Genomic DNA, 21,520 nt, shown 5'->3' with positions numbered 1-21,520 from the left:
CCTTTCCTGGGGCTCATCTGGTCACCAGACCCTAGAGCTGCCCCAGTTTAATGTGCCATGCAACCCCTTCCATACCCTGTAACTGTAATTCTTTACTCTCGTGTTGTAAACTGTACCAAAGTATACACTGTGTGTGCATATATAAAGCATAGCCAAGGTCTCTGTACATTGGGCTGAGAATCCCACTGAGCAGCCCACATGTCCGGAGAACTGCTATTGCTTGGAGTGGAGGGGGAGGAGAGGGACAGGAACAAAGGGAGAGTGGCTGGGGAAGAGATCGGGCTGACGATCAAACACCCTAAAAGTGCAGCATTGCGCTGTATCCCGAGATATCGCTGATGCTCATGATACAGGCGCCGCTCCCACTGACAGGCGATGCTCCCACTGACAGGCGCTGCTCCCACTGACAGGCGCTGCTCCCACAGGGACGTTCATATTTCTCCAAAAGCCCTTTAACTTTCACCCACCCCGCGCCCAGCCATGATTGGCCAATGCAGATGTGACCTCACGTGTTGTCTCCCATGCAGTATCCACACATGATGGTCGCGGCTCCATCTACAGCGATTTCCTATAGCAGCGGGGACTGTATGTAAGGGGAACCCAGCAGCGCTCAGGGTCAGTGTGATCCCAGCGTGCAGGGAACTAAGCGGTGCGCCCCAAGGCTGCGCCAGAGACACCTTCACACGGCGCTGGGAGCTTCATCCAGCGGGAGATGTGAAAACGGTTCCGCGCTGCGGGACAGAGTCTCAGAAAGCAAACAGGTTTGAAAGCTCTGCAGTCTCAAACCCCACAGGAGTGGGAGCAAACCCTGGGGAGCCTTGGAAGTGGCGCCTGGCACCTAGAATCCCCTGTATTCCCTGTTTTGGGGAGTGTAAGGGGTTTGTGAGTTTGTGCTGTGCTGGATACGGACAGAATAAATTCTCTTTATTGAAACGCTTTGTCCGTTCTGGTGCCTTGATCCCGGGGTTACGTTCTGGTCTCCGTGATAATCTTTGAGATAAAGTGTGACTGAAATAAAAAAAACAAAGGATCATTGAATTAATAGAACAGATTGATTTAGAAACATTGTTCACAAAGTAAGTAAGACCCCAAGTGTTTCTTATTAATGTGAGTTACACACGTGTGTGTGTGTTTTGCTGCCTTTATTTTGGTGCTGCTGCGTTTTCCCTGTATAGATTGTGTGGGAAATGTGGCATCTTTGGCAGTTTCAGCCCCCACATCAGTACACATATTTGTGCGATTTAAGAAGTGATGCTAGAGTTCTGTTGATTTTAAACTTAATTCACTAATTATATTAAAGGGAATCCGCAAAACGTATTTAACACAAATATCTGGAGGTGAAACCTTTGATTCAGATCATTGTGAAAAATCCAGGTCTCCAGAATCCAGATCATTTCCAAAACAATACTGCCACCGTGTGGTCTTTGTTTGAATGACAGATAGTAAAGCTTTGGCGCCTTTTTACCTTCTCTGTATAATTGTTCCGAGATCCCCAAACCGAGTGTTTTACACATGAAATGCGGGGTTGTATTTATGATCATAAAACCAAAAAACGTGATCAATATCTATGAGATTTACAGTTGTGACAAATTATCATAAATGTCACATAAAGTGCTAAAGAAAATCCGATTGCATTTTTTTCTTATCAAAAGCTGATACATGATGCCCAATATATGGGACTATTTAATGGAATATAAAAGGAGTGACTATTTTATGAAGCATTTGCATTGGGGATTTTGTTTTAAGAGCAGAAAAGACAGCAAAATAATAATGAATGAATGCTCAAAGATTGTCATTGTTTTATACAAGTCTATAAAAATGTAATTGTTTTCATAGCGGTTAAAATCAATACAGATAAGGCATTTATCATATACATTTTCTTTTGCAGATTGTACCAATGTGTAATGTAAAAAAATGTGTATATGGATCGAGCAATTAAAATCACGTATTTAAATCTGTCAAGTGCAGGCACTTCTAATTCAGAGAAGTTATATCAAAAAGTGAAACCAATATGTGGTTTGCTTTATGAATGAGCAGTTAATAGCATGAAGGGAGAATAGCAAAGTTTATATAACTCACGAGTGTACATGTCAATTCATAGAAAAGAATCGTAGATAAAGCGCTCTAACAAAATGCTATCACATACTGGTGGTTTTGTAGTGAATTGTATTTCTCTAACCCGTTTCCAATATGAAATATTGAGTCCCGTCAGAGACAGCAACATGAAAACGGGTAAGAATAAGATGGCGGTGTAACCAGAGCTCTATACAGGAGAATGTGGGTGGCCCTTAAAAGAGCCTTTGGGTTAAATGAATGTGAATTCCGTATCATCAGTTGGTAAGAAGTGTCACCGTTTAGCCTCCGAATCCATAGAGAGTGCGGCCCTGGCGCTTGAGAGCATACACCACGTCCATAGCGGTGACTGTCTTCCTCTTAGCGTGCTCGGTGTAGGTGACCGCGTCCCGGATCACATTCTCCAGGAAAACCTTGAGCACCCCACGGGTCTCTTCATAGATGAGACCGGAGATGCGCTTCACTCCTCCTCTGCGAGCCAGGCGGCGGATAGCAGGCTTGGTAATGCCTTGGATGTTGTCACGAAGAACCTTCCTGTGCCTCTTGGCACCTCCTTTCCCGAGCCCTTTTCCTCCTTTGCCGCGACCAGTCATTCTGCACAGTGTCAAAACAGGAAGCGAATGAGCTAATTGCGGTAAAGCTGCTGCTTATATGCAGTATGAGCGGACCTGAGTGAAAACCACAGACACCCCATGTGGGGAGAAAGTGAATTGCACTGGAAGACGTTCCTTGATTTTGATTGGCTGAAAAAGTCTTTCGTCTGATTGGCTCAGTGAAAGCCGTTACTGTTTATAAAAAAAGGCTGCGTGGTAATGGGATTGGTTGGAAGTTTATCTCATTAAAACTGTGATCACATTTGCTTTGCCTAGTATTGCCCAACTCACACGAACACATTTGTGTGCCATCTATTTCATGTATTTAATTATATTGTGTCTGCATCTATATATCTGTAAATGTAATTCATTTGTAATATTTAGATGTGTATGATCAACTACATTCATCAGTATTTTTTTTTATATAAATACCCCTGTTTTATAAATTTGCTTTTATTTCTAATTTACCCTGCATGAGGTGACACGGGGAAGAAATGCAGACCGGGGAAACAAGTTCAGCAAACACAAATCCTCCAGTAGAAATGTCTGAAGCTGACAGTTACTCCACAGGGTGGCAGTGCTGCTTCGAAATTGAAGTCACGTGGGAATGAAGTTACATGAAATCACTATAAAGCCATAACACAAGTCTAAGGCTGTGCCTATAGTTATAGTGCCGCCGATGGTGACGGCGACACGACCGGTGACGTCACCCGTCGCCACCGGTGAAAGTTATGTTTTGCCGCGACGGCGCGGGATTCCGGGCATTTAATTGGTTCATGGATCGTCACGTGACACGACGGCCCCTGAAAAATCAAATTTGCCGGCTTCAAGTTTTCGCGACGGCGACGTTGCTCCGTCGCTTTGTCGCCGTTGTGTGTTGTGTGCACTATAAGCGCACGCTGCGGCGGCAATGCTTTTGTGTTTGTGCGATGTTGTGTCGCTGTCGCAGGCACTATAAGCACGGCCTAAGGGCTGTTAAATAGTGTGTGCAGCCGTGCACAAATGTATTACATTTGTGCACACACACAGATACACACACACACACACACACACACACACACACATATACATACACATGCATACATACATACCCACAACACACATATACATACATATGCATACCCACAACACACATATACATACACATGCATACATATATACACACATACACACACACACACATATATACATACACATGCATACATATATGCACACACACACACACACACACACACACATACACTGGCGACACACTTTATTCGAGCAAGGCTAGTCCCACGAATTCGGGTATACCCGAGTGTATTGAGGTTTGTGACTGTTTTCTGCCCGAGTGCATTGGGTTATTTTCAGGCAGGGATTGAAGCATTTTATTCCCGCTGGCTGCAATACTGCACAGTATATATATATATACTGCATTACAATTCATGAATTTATGCCATCTGGTAGACACGCGAAGCATTGCAGCCTATTAAATCCTAATCATTATCATTTAACAGATCAGCCGCCCGTCAGCCAGGCATGAACCCAGGCTGGGAAGGCAAACGCAACGGGGCTTGTCAGAGGTGAGGAGCGGCGCATTCCAGGTATCTGCCAGGTACATACAGGGTATTTGCTCGAATAAAGTGTGTCGGTGCAGTATACATACATACATATATACACACATACACACATATACATACATTCAGCGCCGGTAGCAGCGTAAAAGATTATTTTTCCCGTTTTCGCCGCTGTCTGTCGGCTCCCCGCTCCCTGGCGTGCGCGCGCGGCCCTTGTATAGAAGGGCTGACTCACCTAAGCCATCTATAACTGCCGTGCGCGCGCACCCCCACCACTATAGAACGGCCCTAAGGCTGAGGACCCGCTGCGGACGGCCGCGCGCGCGGACCACAAGCCCCTTACCTCCTGCCCATCTGTCCCCGCTGCCTATATATGTGAATAGGGTGACCAGATTTTGAAAATGAAAAACCGGGACACAATTTTTTTTTTTTACATTAACAGTTTATTTATCGTATTACACTTATACTTTACTACCATTAGTCCTAGTTACGTGAGTGTGTGTCGGATGGCCTCACTAATCGAACGGAAAAAAAAGCCAGATGTGAATGACTTCTGTACCCCTTAACCAGTGTCAGGATGCCCCCTCTTCACAATTTCTAAAGCAGCAATCCCGGCTGGGATCTTACCTGATCCACAGTCCCTCAAGGTACTATACTGGAGGGGAGGTGTTCCCTACCTGTCTTCCGATGTCTCCCGCGTGAAACTTGAGTCAGATCTGGAAGAAAGCAGGGTAGGTTACTTCGGTGTAGGTATACGGCAGTTAAGATGAGGGAGAGACAGAGAGGGAGAGACAGAAAGGGTGAGACAGAGAGGGAGAGACAGAGAGGGAGAGACAGAGAGGGAGAGACAGAGAGGGACAGAGACAGGGAGGGACAGAGACAGGGAGGGACAGAGACAGGGAGGGACAGAGACAGGGAGGACAGAGACAGGGAGGGACAGAGACAGGGAGGGACAGAGACAGGGAGGGACAGAGACAGAGACAGGGAGGGGCAGAGACAGAGACAGGGAGGGGCAGAAACAGAGACAGGGAAGGACAGAGACAGAGACAGGGAGGGACAGAGACAGAGACAGAGAGAGAGGGGGGAGATAGAGAGGGGGAGAGAGACAGGGAGACAGGGGAGAGAGACAGGGAGAGAGAGACAGGGGGAGAGAGACAGGCAGAGAGGGAGAGAGACGGGGGAGAGGGAGAGAAACAGGGGGAGAGCGAGAGAGACAGGGGGAGAGCGAGAGAGACAGGGGGAGAGCGAGAGAGACAGGGGGAGAGGGAGAGAGACAGGGGGAGAGAGACAGCGGGAGAGGGAGAGAGACAGGGGAAGAGGGAGAGAGACAGGGAGATAGGGAGGGTGAGAGGGAAAGTTATGTTTCGCCGCGACGGCGCGGGATTCCGGGCATTTAATTGGTTCAAGGACCGTCACGTGACACGACGGCCCTTGAAAAATCAAATTTGCCGGCTTCAAGTTTCCACTATAAGCGCACGCGGCGGCGGCAAAGCTTTTGTGTTTGTGAGATGTTGTGTCGCTGTCGTAGGCACTATAAGCACGGCCTAGGGGCTGTTATATAGTGTGTGCAGCCGTGCACAAATGTATTACATTGTGCACACACACAAATACACACACAAATACACACACACACACACACACACGCACACACACACACACACGCATACATATATACACACAAATACACACACAAATACACACACACACACACACACACACACACACACACACACACACACACACACACACACACACACACACACATACATACATTCAGCGCCAGTAGCAGCGTAAAAAGATTATTTTTCTTCGCCGCTGTCTGTCGACTCCCCGCTCCCTGGTGTGCGTGCGCACCCCCACCACTATAGAACGGCCCTAAGGCTGAGGACCCGCTGCGGACGGCCGCGCGAGCGGACCACCAGCCCCTTACCTCCTGACCATCTGTCCCCGCTGCCTCTTTCCGGCGAGGCTCACTACACGCTGTGACGCGTCAGCCGCCTGGGGAAGCAAGAGAATTGCGATCCCGAGCGGTGACGCGTCACGTGGTGCGCTGGTGAGTCTATCAGCGCCGGGTCAGGAGTGTTAGAGGCAGCTTCCCCACCTCCAAAAGGTGGGGGGAAGTGTGTGTGCGCGTGTGTATGTATGTGTGTGCATGTGTATGCGTGTGTATGTGTATGTGTATGTGTGTGTATATGTGTGTGTATATGTGTGTGTATATGTGTGTGTATATATGTGTGTATATATGTGTGTATATATGTGTGTATATATGTGTGTATATATGTGTGTATATATGTGTGTATATATGTGTGTATATATGTGTGTATATATGTGTGTATATATGTGTGTATATATGTGTATATATTTGTATATATGTGTATACATAAATATGGTGTGTGTGTGTGTGTGTGGGGATGGACCGACTGGGGAGGGGTAAGGGGGAGGGGGAGGAGGGGGAGGAGGGTCAGCACGGAGAGCCCTCCGCTCAAACCACACCCCCCCTCCCGCTCAAGCTCCCGCTCCCTACAGCCCGCAGGTTCAATTGCCTCTCAGCGCGCAGTTGCACGCATTTATCCCTAACCACTTTGCTGTATGGTGTGTGTGTTGTGTTGTGTTTTGAACCCTTATAGAGGTGTAATGGGTAAACAAAATGTATATAATTACTCACTGATAAAATATAGAATACATTTTTAATAGGGATAGATTTTAATAAAATTACTTGTACTTTATAAAACATTAATGTAAATTAATCTGTGCGATCATATCTGTGTTAAATAAATGTTACGCTGTGCTCACCACGGACAAGGAGGGACCCCGAAACTGAGGTGAGATGGGTAACAAACTGCACCCACAGCTACGGGGACATGCCTGGAAAGTGGAAAATAGGCATCTGGAACCGTCTGGGAGTATAAGATAAAGTAAGATACTCGCCAGACGAGAAGGGAGGTTCCAGAAGATAGGTGGTACCGAGAGCCTGGGGTCCAGAGCCGGGAGGTAGGTCGGAATCCGCAAACCGAGGTGAAGGGGTCGGGGAGTCCAGGAGGTCAGGATACAAACCAAGGGTAGAAGACCAGAGCGGATCCACAGCCAGGCCGGTTCAGTACGCAAGGGATCACTAAGGAGACAAAGAGACAGGAACTGAGGCAGGCACGACCGTGGTTAACACAGGTCATACAAAGCTATACTCAGCCAAAGAATGAATGGCTGAGCAAGGTATAAGTAGGTGGAAGGACCAATAGGGAGAGGGGGTGTAACGAGGGAGCGGTCCCAGGAATGATAGGGATTGGTAGGAAGAAACTCACCACAGCTGTGCTAGATGTGCAGCTTGTGAGCGGTGCACACACATCAGGCATGTGCGCCGCGCGGGAGAGGCGTGCGCGGCCTCAGCTGGGGGCGGGAACTCCCCCTGAGGGAGGACATAAAAGTCCTCTGCCGTGCGCGCATATGCGCGAGATCAGAAGCCGCCGCGGGAAGCGGAGGAGAAGGGAGATCCCGCCCGCGGTGGCGAGAAGGCAGAGCTGGAGTGGGGGTGAGAAAAGTCACGGGGGGAGCCCCTTTATAGAGAGGTGTTCCCGCGGATCTTAAAGTACCCCCCCCCTTGAGAAGCGGCCTTAGGACGACTCCAATATGGCTTTTGGGTAAATTTGGAGTTAAAGAGTCTCAGCAGTCTGGGGGCATGTATTTGATGGTAGGGTACCCAAGATCTTTCCTCTGGGCCAAAGCCCTTCCAGCGAAGCAGGTATTGTACCGAACCCCTTGTCCTCCTGGAATCCACAATAGACTGGATTTCGAACTCTTCCTGCCCCTGAACTATGACTGGTCTAGGGTCAATTGGTGTCTGTCTCTGAAGCCAAGTGAAGGGAACACCGGTCTAACTGGTAGTCGCACAGTCCCCTACATCAGCGCTGATCTTGGTTATATCAGCACTGATGTGTTCGAGGACTTGCCTGTCTTGCCTGTCTCAGAAGTGATTAAACCATTGGCCCCTCTACCAGTTAGACCGGTGTTCCCTTCACTTGGCTTCAGAGACAGACCAGCTGTTTATTGAGAGGGTGGGGGTGGTGCGTCTATGGGTTTTACTGTTCAACCACAGCATTAACCACCTCTATACCCCACTCAGTCACAAGCTGAGTATTTTGGCAATTCTATTTTGCCTTAACCCACTATATGCTGAGCAGTACCACAGGGGGTCACAGCTAACAACATCATTACTCACAGAGTAGTGTGAACCCTCCTGTACTACTGCAGACACTGTGGAGGTTGCCTCCATGCCATCATTTACCCTCTGTGTGCAACACTTTACTACGCTCACTTAAGGGTAAACTGTCCATATGTGCTAAGTGTCTGCATTTTGCTCTCACTATAACGTATACTGGGCGGCAACAGCAGATATTATTGACATTAGTTTAGGTGTACCTTGGTTAACAACACCTGTATAACACCACTGTTTCCACTGCTACTTACAGATGTTTCCACCCTATACACTATCTGCAGTTTAGGTGTTTAGATGACCTTATCTAACGCTCCAGTTTTGACATGCTATTCTGTATCCTACTATCCAATGTGTTAATAAGTGTGCACCTATTATCAACAGTGTGGGCCACACAGGTTTTCATCATAGACCTGGCTCTGATAGCACTGATGAATGGATTTAGTCACCAGTGCATATCTTAATCAGGGACAGACATTATATAGGTCTAACTTAGCTCGCATTTCGTCACACAGTATTACTGTACTTATCCACAGTGTATCAATTGAGTGTGTAGCACACGCCTGGATACACTTATATGGAAAGTGTCTTTGAGTGGGCTCTCACAGGCTCCTCTTGCCTATATCATTAGGTAGCTACTATCAGTAGCGTTTGATCCCCAACATTCATTAGGGATCTTATTATATCCACCCACATACTTGCAGGTGGGTTATTAAGGATAGAGTCACGTGCTGTTTAATACTATTTAATTACGTTTTAACACCCTATTTTTTACTCATGGTTATAAATAAAGCATATTTTTACATTTACAACATTACAATCCTTGTGACTGAGTGCTGAAAGACTGGGTCCTTTTTCTTTCATATGATATAATCACGTCTCCATCCAGTCAGCACCTCACTGTGGTCTAACACTAGCTGTGCGGGTTTTCTTTGCGTGTAGCGAAATATGGAAGAGAGAAGAATCTGCTGTAATTTGACGACCAGGCGTATCGAATACTTGCCTGAATTCTCGAAGAAAGCGAGAATAGTCATGCGTCATGGTAGGCTCCCGCTCCCAGATGGGGGATGCCCAGGCTAGGGCCTTTCCGTTCAAGAGAGACATAATATAGGTCACCTTTGAACGAGCAGTGGGGAAGCGCAAAGGAGATAATTCAAATTGCATCTCGCACTGATTAAGAAACCCTCTGCACTTGTGGGGATCCCCTGCATAGCGGTTGGGAGCCGGGAGATGAGGATTCACAGCCACGGGAAGAAGGGGGGAGGGAAACGCCACAGTTGCCATGGCAGAGGAGCCTGGGGAAGGCTGCAATGAGGAGAGTCTAGAGAGCTCCTGTGTCATGGAGGCAAGCTGCGCCTCTAGCTGGAGAAGTCGCTGCATGGGGCTTGGTTGCTCAACCTCTTCGGGGTCCATGTCTGTGGGGCTGAGCATAATGTTACGCTGAGCTCACCACGGACAAGGAGGGACCCAGAAACTGAGGTGATATGGGTAACAAACTGCACCCACAGCTACGGACACACACCTGGAAAGTGGAAAATAGGCGTCTGGAACCGTCTGGGAGTATAAGATAAAGTAAGATACTCGCCAGACGAGAAGGGAGGTTCCAGAAGATAGGTGGTACCGAGAGCCTGGGGTCCAGAGCCGGGAGGTAGGTCGGAATCCGCAAACCGAGGTGAAGGGGTCGGGGAGTCCAGGAGGTCAGGATACAAACCAAGGGTATAAGACCAGAGCGGATCCACAGCCAGGCCGGTTCAGTACGCAAGGGATCACTAAGGAGACAAAGAGACAGGAACTGAGGCAGGCACAATCGTGGTTAACACAGGTCATACAAAGCTATGCTCAGCCAAAGAATGAATGGCTGAGCAAGGTATAAGTAGGAGGAAGGACCAATAGGGAGAGGGGGAGTAACGAGGGAGCGGTCCCAGGAAAGATAGGGATTGGTAGGGAGAAACTCACCACAGCTGTGCTAGATGTGCAGCTTGTGAGCGGTGCACGCGCATCAGGCGTGTGCGCCACGCGGGAGAGGCGTGCGCGGCCTCAGCTGGGGGAGGGAACTCCCCCTGAGGGAGGATGTAAAAGTCCTCTGCCGTGCTCGCGTATGCGCGAGATCAGTAGCTGCTGCAGGAAGCGGAGGAGAAGGGAGATCCCGCCCGCAGCGGCGAGAAGGCAGAGCTGGAGCGGGGTGAGTAAAGTCACGGGGGGAGCCCCTTTAGAGAGAGCTGTTCCCCCGGACCTTACAATAAATAAACAAGAAACAATAACATAAACTATAAGCAATGGTGTATCTCTTAATATGGGGAACCAAGGGGGCCGGGGACCAAGGGGGAAGTCCAGAGGGGACCTGGACTATATGTGTTATTTGTATTACTGTATTTCCTCTTGTGTAAGCTGCCAGTGATTGTAAGACGCACCATAGATTTGACACTTACAATCAAGGAACATTACTTCTCACTTACCAGGTTTCAGGAGAGGTCCCAGGTCAGCGGAGGATGAAGCGGGCGGCCTTGACAGGACAGGTCCCACATCTGCAGAGGATTGAAGTAAAGACTGGTTCAGCGGTAGGTGAAGACCATCACGGCATGATAAAATGTGTGTGTTGATGTGTAGTTACCACATCCCTATCCCCACTTTATACTGTTTTCCACTTCCAGACATCAGTGATTAGCTCTTTTCTGGAAGGGTTACACAAAGAAAAAAACCTATACATTGGGCACAATAAGCCTGGCAGAGGTGGCCATTGCACACGGTATTGGGGTAGTCAGCCGTGCTTTGCTTTCACTCTCACTGGGGAGACGTGCTTTGCTTTCACTCTCACTGGGGAGCTGCGAGCTTCAGATCTATATCACCCTGCTCCACTAAGCCTTCTCCCATTGCTACTGCCAGGGCGTTGGGCAGAGCCTGGCCTGCTACACTGAGCTTCCCTGCCTTGCTTCTCCAAGGACATCAGGCAGGATCCGGCTCTCCAGAACTCCCAGCGATGGGCTACAGAAAGTGAATGCCGCCGTCCCACTGAACAACCTTGTGCTGAAAGGGCTTACCTAGCCCCGCTGGTGGTCTAAGGGGAGCCTTCGCACTGTCACCTGGCTTGCCTACTTGCTAGCAGACATCCCAGGCACGGCCGAATGCCGATATCTCCTGTGATGACTTTAGGACAAATAGAACATATATTTTTAATAAAGTGCCTTTCTGGCTGCAGTTTTAAATGTACAGGCAGGATGAGGCTTTTTCTACTTGCCTTTGTAATGCAACCAGTAACCACATGTTTTACACCGATGAGCTGGGGGCACTTCCTTCTGCAAACTTCAGAGACCCCCTTTTAGGGAAATGGCTATGGGTCTCGGGAAGTGTTGCGGATGAAAGCCCCAGAGCCGCAAAGTGTGAATTAGCCGGGATGCTCGCTGACCAGGAGATCCTGTTAGTCATCTGGGCTAGTTAACACCTTGGGTCCAACTCCTAGCCTGGGAGACACCAGGTAAAAAGGGGAGCACCCATATGGTAAGCAGCCCAGGTGTCAGAGTTGCACAGGCGCTGTATCAACTGGAAATCCCTGTAGTGCCCACTCTGCAAACTGGGGGCAAGATGGAGATTGGTGAGATGGAGGTTCCCACGAAAGGGATTGGGCGGGTATGTTATAGATATGCTAGCCGACCCTATATACATGCTCCCTAAGCTATCCCCGTTGTCTTTTGTTTCCCTTTTACAATGTGAACAAATTTCCACTTTGCTTCTACAAGCGGATAAGAGCAGCAGCAACGATTCCCTAACGCAACAAGTTAATTACATCAGAACCAAGGACATAACTCTTCTTCAGGATTCCGTTAGTGCTGGGGGTTATCTAACGAACCCCAATGGACCAGAAAGAACTTTGCAATATTCACAGACTTATTGGGCTGGCAATTTACACCCCTTGCAAAAGGACAGCATTTTAAAAGACAATATTCTGGTGCTTTGTTTTACTTCTGGACATTCTATCCCATTCTCTTCCTCAGTAAGTGTTTTGTCAAGTATATTCTAAGGTTGTCGTGTGTCTGTCTATTAAGGAAATAAATGTCAGTTTATTTTGCTCAACTTGTGTGCTCAATCTATTTCCCTAAAATATAAAATTGTTGATACGTTCCGTCCATCGTGACAGTGGCCACACGGCCACAGTTGGAATAGCGTTTCCTTACCCTTACTCCAGTGCTGGCGGTCAAAAGACCTAAGGTAGCTGACCCTCCCCAGGCCACCAAAATAGGGGGGAAGAAGTCAAAAACCTGGGGTGTTGAAGTAGGGCCGATGGAGGTTGCCCACGAGGGCCAGTGCTCCTTGTGTAACTGGCTGGGCCACCTGCGTGTTAACTGCCCAAACTACCCCTATCCAGTGTAACAGGGTATGTCCCATAATACCTCTCTTTCCCACATAGTGTATCTATTATGCAAGTCCCTATTATGTTCAGAGCAGTAACAGGTTAATCTATGAGCCAGTGACCCCCCAGTGAAGGAAGTAAGGTGGTGACTCATGGCCTGTGTAAGCCTATCCAAGATGGGTACAGTCCATGAGCCCGCCCCTTGCAGAGACTTCCAAATGGGAATATCTGTAACCCATAGCTCACTACAAATGAGGCGTGACCATGGGGCTGAGGTAGGGATTTGTATAGAATGCCAACCACACCCACGAAGGCACATCTAGAGTATAGGACAGTCGTACAGGCCGGATCAGGGTAACAGAAGACAGGGTAAGTGAGGTACTTGCGTATCTTGGAGTATAGAGCAGTGGATTGTTGGGGTACGTAGCCAGGGTCAGGGTTTTAGAGCGTAGAGTAGTCGTGGAGCCAAGCAAGGGTCAGTGCAGGAGAGAGTGGCGTCGCCGTGGTTCCAAATCCAGGGTCAGTGCAGGAGAGAGTAGAGTAGTCGTTGCCAAAGCCAAGGTCAGTGCAGGAGAGCATCACAGAGTAGTATCCATGCAGGGTCAGGCAGCAGGGTTCAGGCAGACAGGAACTAGGTGATGAGTGCAGCGTCACACAAACAGAGGTTATGCTCGGCAATGACTGGGAGCTCTGAGAGCATATTTATAGGACCTCCCACCAATGGGAGGCAACCAGGAAGCAGACGTGCGGACAGGATAGGCTGCTGGATCATGCAGGTGTGTCCTATTACACGGCCAATAGCTACCGCGTCAGAATGTGTGCATGCCCCCCGCAAAACCCGTAGGTGACCTGGTCACGCGCTGTCATCGTGCGCCACGACACCCGCACCGCCATGAGGGCGGAAACCAGAGGCGAGACCCGTGGAGATAGAGGAGGGGCGCAACTGCGCCGCATAACAGTGATATCAGGACAGGGCCAGGTACCAGAGGCAGGACCCGCTGAGGTAGAGGCGGAGTGAGGGGCGTAACCGTGCTGCATAGGGGTGATGCCAGTATGGGGGCGGGACAGAGGGGTGTTGAAGTAGGGCCGATGGAGGTTGCCCACGAGGGCCAGTGCTCCTTGTGTAACTGGCTGGGCCACCTGCGTGTTAACTGCCCAAACTACCCCTATCCAGTGTAACAGGGTATGTCCCATAATACCTCTCTTTCCCACATAGTGTATCTATTATGCAAGTCCCTGTTATGTTCAGAGCAGTAACAGGTTAATCTATGAGCCAGTGACCCCCCAGTGAAGGAAGTAAGGTGGTGACTCATGGCCTGTGTAAGCCTATCCAAGATGGGTACAGTCCATGAGCCCGCCCCTTGCAGAGACTTCCAAATGGGAATATCTGTAACCCGTAGCTCACTACAAATGAGGCGTGACCATGGGGCTGAGGTAGGGATTTGTATAGAATGCCAACCACACCCACGAAGGCACATCTAGAGTATAGGACAGTCGTACAGGCCGGATCAGGGTAACAGAAGACAGGGTAAGTGAGGTACTTGCGAATCTTGGAGTATAGAGCAGTGGATTGTTGGGGTACGTAGCCAGGGTCAGGGTTTTAGAGCGTAGAGTAGTCGTGGAGCCAAGCAAGGGTCAGTGCAGGAGAGAGTGGCGTCGCCGTGGTTCCAAATCCAGGGTCAGTGCAGGAGAGAGTAGAGTAGTCGTTGCCAAAGCCAAGGTCAGTGCAGGAGAGCATCACAGAGTAGTATCCATGCAGGGTCAGGCAGCAGGGTTCAGGCAGACAGGAACTAGGTGATGAGTGCAGCGTCACACAAACAGAGGTTATGCTCGGCAATGACTGGGAGCTCTGAGAGCATATTTATAGGACCTCCCACCAATGGGAGGCAACCAGGAAGCAGACGTGCGGACAGGATAGGCTGCTGGATCATGCAGGTGTGTCCTATTACACGGCCAATAGCTACCGCGTCAGAATGTGTGCATGCCCCCCGCAAAACCCGTAGGTGACCTGGTCACGCGCTGTCATCGTGCGCCACGACACCCGCACCGCCATGAGGGCGGAAACCAGAGGCGAGACCCGTGGAGATAGAGGAGGGGCGCAACTGCGCCGCATAACAGTGATATCAGGACAGGGCCGGGTACCAGAGGCAGGACCCGCTGAGGTAGAGGCGGAGTGAGGGGCGTAACCGTGCTGCATAGGGGTGATGCCAGTATGGGGGCGGGACAGAGGGGCGGAGACCACAGACCACTGGGAAGACCGTGTACCACGCATGCACGCTGCGCATCAAAACAGGAGGAGCAAGAATGCGCTCCATGCCCAGAGACCGAAGGGGACTGCACAGAAACCGTGCACCGTGCGTAAGTTCCACCCCAGTTTGCCACTCTTGGGTGTTATGGTAGTCCAATGGGCAAGTGAGGGTTAAAGGGGCAGGAGCAGCAGAACAGCGAATCCTCACAGTATCACATTTAGTCAGTCTTGTGCTGGGAGGAGAAGAAAGCACAAGGGCTGTCATTGTTCCCCATCGGGGGAAAGCATGCCCACCCCAGGCTCAGGCCTGGGGACCATTAAGGTGCATGGTGAAAAAAAATGGTGAGCAGGAAAGGGCTAGAAATAAGGTCCGGGGTCCGGCTTTCGCTGGGCTAGAGCCAATGGTTTCCCGCAGACCTGGTGGCGCCTTCCCAGCGGGATATTTGGGGTTGACCGGAGGGACCTATTGCAGGGGAAGCCTATTGTGTTAGGGGAAGCCAGACAGGCTTTACCTTATTATGTGAGGCTGGCTACCCCTATCGTCACATGTGTGTTGTGTGTTTTCTGGCTTGCCAGAATAAACTTTTGTTTATTCATCTAGTGTGTCATTCGGTAGAAGGAGTGGCTCAGTGAGTAAACACTGAGTAAAACACACTGGCACTGAGAGTGAGTTTGAAGCCTGGTTCAACTCCGAGTGTCAACTACTTGTGACCTTGGGCAAGTCACTTTATATCCCTGTGTCTCTGGCTCCAACAAAATAGATTGTAAGCTCCACGGGGCAAGGACTGTGTCTGCAAAATGTCCCTGTAAAGTGCTACATAAAACTAGCAGCGCTATACAAGAACGTACTATTATTTTTATTATTATTATTATTTTCTGGTGATAGTGATCCTGATGTAAAGATGTTAAAAGTTCTGGTCTCTGGTGACAATGGTCACAAAACATGTCAGTTCCTATACACAGTGCTAATAGTGACATTACATAGTTATGTAACACACAGGGTGACTAATAAAATAACCTAATCTTCCATTAATATCACATATATATATTTTTTGTAACCGACAAATAAACATATTTTTTAACACTTCCCAATTGTATTATAAAGCTTAAACAAAATAGATGTTTGATTATTACATTATTAAAATATATTTACTGTCATTCACATGATGTGTATGTTACTATGATTTTGTTTTTAGAAAACATAATTTTACATACATATCATTATAAACTATTCATTTGTAGAACAGATGGAATACAAAACTTTTCGAATCTCCCATTTAATAACCAATATTCATAACTGACAATGGAATAATACAGAGCTTAGTACCGGGGAAATGGAACAACATGAAATAGCAATGTACACTGCACAGGAATTATTGTGCTACTTGTACATATATAGTGAATCCCCAGACCATGTTTATATATTTATATGCACATTATTTTAAACTGATACTGTAGAATAATATGTCCTTAGTGTCACTGTATGAGGATGGAGGTGGCACATTTAGTCTGAGCAAAGTAAAAGTGACAGAAATAGACAGATATGAATGAAATCTGGCAAATCCCGGGCTACAGAGCCGAACTTTCACCCATTATTCCTAATTGTGTTTGTACTTTCCCAGCAGAAAAATGATACAGCAGTGAAGAGAATATAATTCCTTATAAATTGCATGCAAGAAGGGGGGATGTGAGTAATAATTAGGGGATAAAATGCCCTTTTCTTGCAGCCTCAGAAACACAAAGTCAGAGCAGTGTTTGTGATCCGGGAGGATGAGAGTCAATGCGGGGCTTAGTGATTATACCCAATGAGAAAGAAGCTCACTCCGATAACTAACCAATCACAGAGCAGCAGGCTCTCTATATAAGTCCCGGCAGGTCCCCGCCCCCAGTATAACTTTCTGTCAGTGTGTTGGGATATTTTACCTGCAGCTGCAATGGCCGAGACCGCTCCTGCTCCTCCTCCTCCAGCTGAAAGCGCCGCCAAGAAGAAGCAGCCGAAGAAAGCGGCCGGAGCCTCGAAAAGCCGCCCAGCAAAGTCCGGTCCCAGCGTGTCCGATCTGATAGTGAGAGCTGTGTCCGCCTCTAAGGAGCGCAGCGGGGTCTCCCTGTCCGCTCTGAAGAAGGCTCTGGCTGCAGGAGGCTACGATGTGGAGAAGAATAACAGCCGCCTGAAGCTGGCTCTCAAGGGCTTGGTGAGCAAGGAAACCCTGATCCAGCTGAAAGGGAGCGGAGCCTCCGGATCGTTCAAGCTGAATAAGAAGCAGCTGGAGAGCAAGGAGAAGGCGGCCAAGAAAAAGGATGTGGGGAAACCCAAGAAGCCAGTGGCAAAGAAACCCGCCAAGTCCCCCAAGAAACCCAAAAAGGCTCCGGCGGGAGTGAAGAAAAGCCCCAAAAAGGTCAAGAAACCGGCGGCCGCCAAGAAGCCAGCAAAAAGCCCGAAGAAGTCTAAAGCTGCCAAGCCCAGGAAGGCTGTGAAGAGCCCGGCGGCTAAAAAGGCTGCGAAGCCAAAAGCTGCTAAGAGTCCAGCTAAGGCCAAGGCAGCCAAACCCAAAGCAGCAAAGCCCAAGAGGGCGGCAGCTCCTAAGAAGTGAGACCGAGAACTTCAGCCTCTTACAAACACAAAGGCTCTTTTAAGAGCCACCACAACCCCACATAGAGAGCTGTGCACATAATGTGTAACTGGGAATGTTTCTCCAATTTATCCCATGCAGGGGTTTGTGTTACACTGCCAGAGCATAAGTGTATATGCATTGATACTGCGAGCACTGTAAGGTGCATGTGTAAGTTTGTAGTCCCTAACCTATTTCACGAATACATTTTTTCTCAGACAAACTGACATATTAGGTGACATTATGGTTTTGTGTCTACATAATATTCACATACACGGTTTATATAAAATTAAAAAAAGTGTAGTTTACATCAGAAAAACGTATTTATCACCATGTTATTAAAAAAAGTGTTTACATCACATTGAAAGCATCAAGCACATGCTATTCCATAACACTTCAGTTTGATCACCAGTGGCACATGGGAGGGGGGACATTTACAGGTTTGTCTTTACGTGCACCCATATACAGCATGAAATGGTGACTATGCATGCAAGTCTATATATCACATGACAAAGAATACACAAATATTGAAGGTGCGTTTATCTATATTGTCACACATCAAGTACATATGTTGGTACAAGGATAACACACTTCTTTCATTCTCTATATTGAGATCAGTATCCGTGTGTTAATATTGATCAGGCCATTTCATTGAAAATGTGGTGGCTCTTAAAAGAGCCTTTGTTTTTCGGGTGTAAACGAAGTCAGGGTGCAGCCGGCCTAAGCTCTCTCCCCTCTGATCCTGCGGGCCAGCTGGATGTCCTTAGGCATGATGGTGACCCTCTTGGCGTGGATAGCGCACAGGTTGGTGTCCTCGAAGAGCCCCACCAGATAAGCCTCGCTGGCCTCCTGCAGAGCCATGACAGCCGAGCTCTGGAAGCGCAGGTCAGTCTTGAAGTCCTGGGCGATCTCCCGGACCAGGCGCTGGAAGGGCAGCTTGCGGATGAGCAGCTCGGTGGACTTCTGGTAGCGGCGGATCTCCCTGAGAGCCACAGTACCGGGCCGGTAGCGGTGAGGCTTCTTCACTCCGCCGGTGGCCGGAGCGCTCTTTCTGGCAGCCTTGGTCGCTAGCTGCTTACGGGGAGCCTTCCCTCCCGTGGATTTCCGGGCGGTCTGCTTGGTCCGGGCCATCCTGTGCTGCTGTGTCAGTGCGCGTCTCCGGTCAGGAACTAATAAAGGAAAAAACTGACCGTTCTGTTCTGACTGACAGATTAAATCTGTCAGTGGTGATATTGGATACCGAGGCTTGAGCCTCATTACTCCAAGTTCTCTTGTTGAGTGTATTGTCGCACTCTTTAGGAAGCTTCTTGATCTGTGTTACTTGCCACAGTTGAGTTGGTTTCACAGGTTCAGCGCTGTGATGGGTCGTGGGTAGCGGTCAAATGGGTTTGCAGAGATCGCAGCAAGCTTCTTGATCAGCGGGTTTGAGGAAAAAACCGCTGCAGCTGCGTATTTATGGACTGCAGATCGCTGTGATTGGCTGCTTTGGTCCCGCCCTTCGCTCTGATTGGTTCTGTGAAAGCCGTTGCGATGTTCAAAAATCCCACCTCAGACCGATATCGTCCTAATAAAGTTATTATATATTTAGTGCTTGTAAGTGGGACAATTAAAAAGATTTAATGTGATAACATTAGTGTTTGCACAGATACAGCACAGAGCTCTCTGACATGGAACATGTACTTATACCAAGTATTCAAATGATCTTTAATCGGTGAAATGTAATATGAGGGGTTTTCTTTCCCAGATCATTGCTTCAATGGGACTTTCTTGGTTCCTCTTTTTCTAATGTTCACATTGTGTTATTATTATAAACCCGAACACAGAGACACAAAGAGGCGGAACCGCGCGGCTCGTTTCCTTAATGCCTGCAGTTCCCAGAGCACCACACGGTGGCAGTGCTGCGCTATAAATGGGGCTTCCCTCAATGTCTTCTCGCTGTCACTGCTCTGTGTGATCTGATCAGCTCCTAACCGGGCTCTTTGGCTTCCCTCTAATGCTCCAGTCACAGTAGTTTGCTTTTAATTAAAATACCAAGTCTGTATATGTGTATACACAATGTGTTATAGTTTAAGCACAAATTAAATATTCCATAATGTATTATGTATTTTCTAAATAAAGATGAACATCTGATGTTAGAGTAATATAACTAGACTGAACTGGGGCCTGTATTTAAAGATATCTATTAAACTTATCCTCATTCCTTATTTATTGAACTATATTACTGAATATGAAATATTAAAATTACCAATGTAAATAAACACCATCTAATACATTTAAACATAAGCTGAACTATATCAAGACTTGTTTTTTATGTTTCAGATACAATATTAGCATTTAAGCTGACTATTTAATTATGCATTAATTGTTGCTGTGTTTTTGCATCTATTTTCCAATGCTTGTCAAACTATTTCACCATTTAGGCAGATATGGATAAGGATATATTTCCATTGTTTCAATATGTTTTTTTTTTTATTTTTTATTATTAATTAATGTATCTTCTCATACTGTTCATTCTTTTTTAAACTATAGATTTCATATTTATCCTGAATAAGTCAGTTAGTTAATTGTAACTACAAATTGAAGAGCTAGTTTCCCCAAAGCAGCACTCAATATCCCATTCTTAATAAGCCTTCACTTTTAATACTTGTTACACTATTACTATGAACAAACATTACACATGAACCTACCAATCTTTATTTTAAGTGGTGAAGAGAAAAACAGTTGTTTTTTTCCAATAGTTCACCTCCTCTAATTAATATATTATCTATAACGTATCCAATGCTGTTTTTGTTCTTTTATTATTTATAGATAAAATGCATTACATATGTATTGGAATCAATACATTAAATACTCTAATTTCTTGGAGACCATAGTTTTGCCCCACAGAAATAAGTAAAATAAAATTAATACATTGTTTGTGACAACCTCAGTGAAGGAAATCTAACAAATAATAATAGTATTATTATTATTATTATTATTATTATTATTATTATTATTATTATTATTATTATTATTATTATTATTATTATTATTATTATTATGTGCCTAAACCAACATGGTGATTACTTTTACCTAAACAGGTGCTCAAGCGACCAAGTTAATAACACTAGTGTGATCATTTTCTATGCAAATAACTACTTAGTCAAATGTGTCACAATCTCCACTAACCAATCCTACTAAGTAACTATCTCCTATACAATTGCTATAATTAGCTACTCTTACAAACTAGTGTAACATTGATATATGTTGCAACCAATCTACAATAATAATCTCAGGGGGAAGGTATCTCTCTAAATTGAAAACATTCAGTGTTTGATTCAATGTATCAATCTGCATACCTTTCTACTCTCCTCTGTAGAGGAAAAATTGTATGTCGTATATTGTCTGTAACCTGGCATATCACCATTTTCTTGTGTTATACCATGTTTCCACTGCAGCTATGGATTCTGGGAAATAAATACACATATAAGCATACAGTGTCACCTTTAACTTAATATCCATATTAACATGATCTCCTATAAGCATAGTTCTGCCTTATTATACAGATTTTTTTTTGCACAGCTTGCTATATATCGTATAACTTCCATCATGTTTAAAATATATAAAAAAGTAGTCCCAAGGGGGGCACAGGGGGAGCACTGCCAAATCAATGAGGGAGAAAAGGGGGCTGCATCCAGTAGTTATTAAAAATGTATTTATTAAGTGGTCAAAGCAAGAACATAAACACTTTTACGCGTTTCGGGAATTGCGTCCCTTTCTCAAAAAAACTTTTTGAGAAAGGGACGCAATTCCCGAAACGCGTAAAAGTGTTTATGTTCTTGCTTTGACCACTTAATAAATACATTTTTAATAACTACTGGATGCAGCCCCCTTTTCTCCCTCATTGATT

The 21,520-nt window shown here is 46.9% G+C and overlaps 3 protein-coding genes across 3 annotated transcripts; 1 reads left to right on the top strand and 2 right to left on the bottom strand.

Moving 5' to 3' along the window:
• Positions 1-2,282: 2,282 nt before the first annotated feature.
• On the bottom strand, positions 2,283-2,677 carry LOC142476205 (histone H4). Its single transcript, XM_075581696.1, has one exon. The coding sequence runs from the start codon at positions 2,664-2,666 to the stop codon at positions 2,355-2,357; it is 312 nt and encodes a 103-aa protein (XP_075437811.1). The 5' UTR covers positions 2,667-2,677; the 3' UTR covers positions 2,283-2,354.
• Positions 2,678-16,922: 14,245 nt separating this feature from the next.
• On the top strand, positions 16,923-17,863 carry LOC142476208 (histone H1-like). Its single transcript, XM_075581699.1, has one exon. The coding sequence runs from the start codon at positions 16,957-16,959 to the stop codon at positions 17,611-17,613; it is 657 nt and encodes a 218-aa protein (XP_075437814.1). The 5' UTR covers positions 16,923-16,956; the 3' UTR covers positions 17,614-17,863.
• A 72-nt stretch (positions 17,864-17,935) lies between these two features.
• Positions 17,936-18,790, bottom strand: LOC142476209 (histone H3). The gene has a single exon (XM_075581700.1). The coding sequence runs from the start codon at positions 18,760-18,762 to the stop codon at positions 18,352-18,354; it is 411 nt and encodes a 136-aa protein (XP_075437815.1). The 5' UTR covers positions 18,763-18,790; the 3' UTR covers positions 17,936-18,351.
• Between the last annotated feature and the right edge of the window lie 2,730 nt (positions 18,791-21,520).

The sequence above is a fragment of the Ascaphus truei genome, unplaced genomic scaffold (genome assembly GCF_040206685.1).
Source record: "Ascaphus truei isolate aAscTru1 unplaced genomic scaffold, aAscTru1.hap1 HAP1_SCAFFOLD_1492, whole genome shotgun sequence".
NCBI lineage: Eukaryota > Metazoa > Chordata > Amphibia > Anura > Ascaphidae > Ascaphus > Ascaphus truei.
The sequence above is the reverse complement of the archived record's forward strand: the minus strand, read 5'-3'. Positions and strand labels throughout refer to the sequence as shown.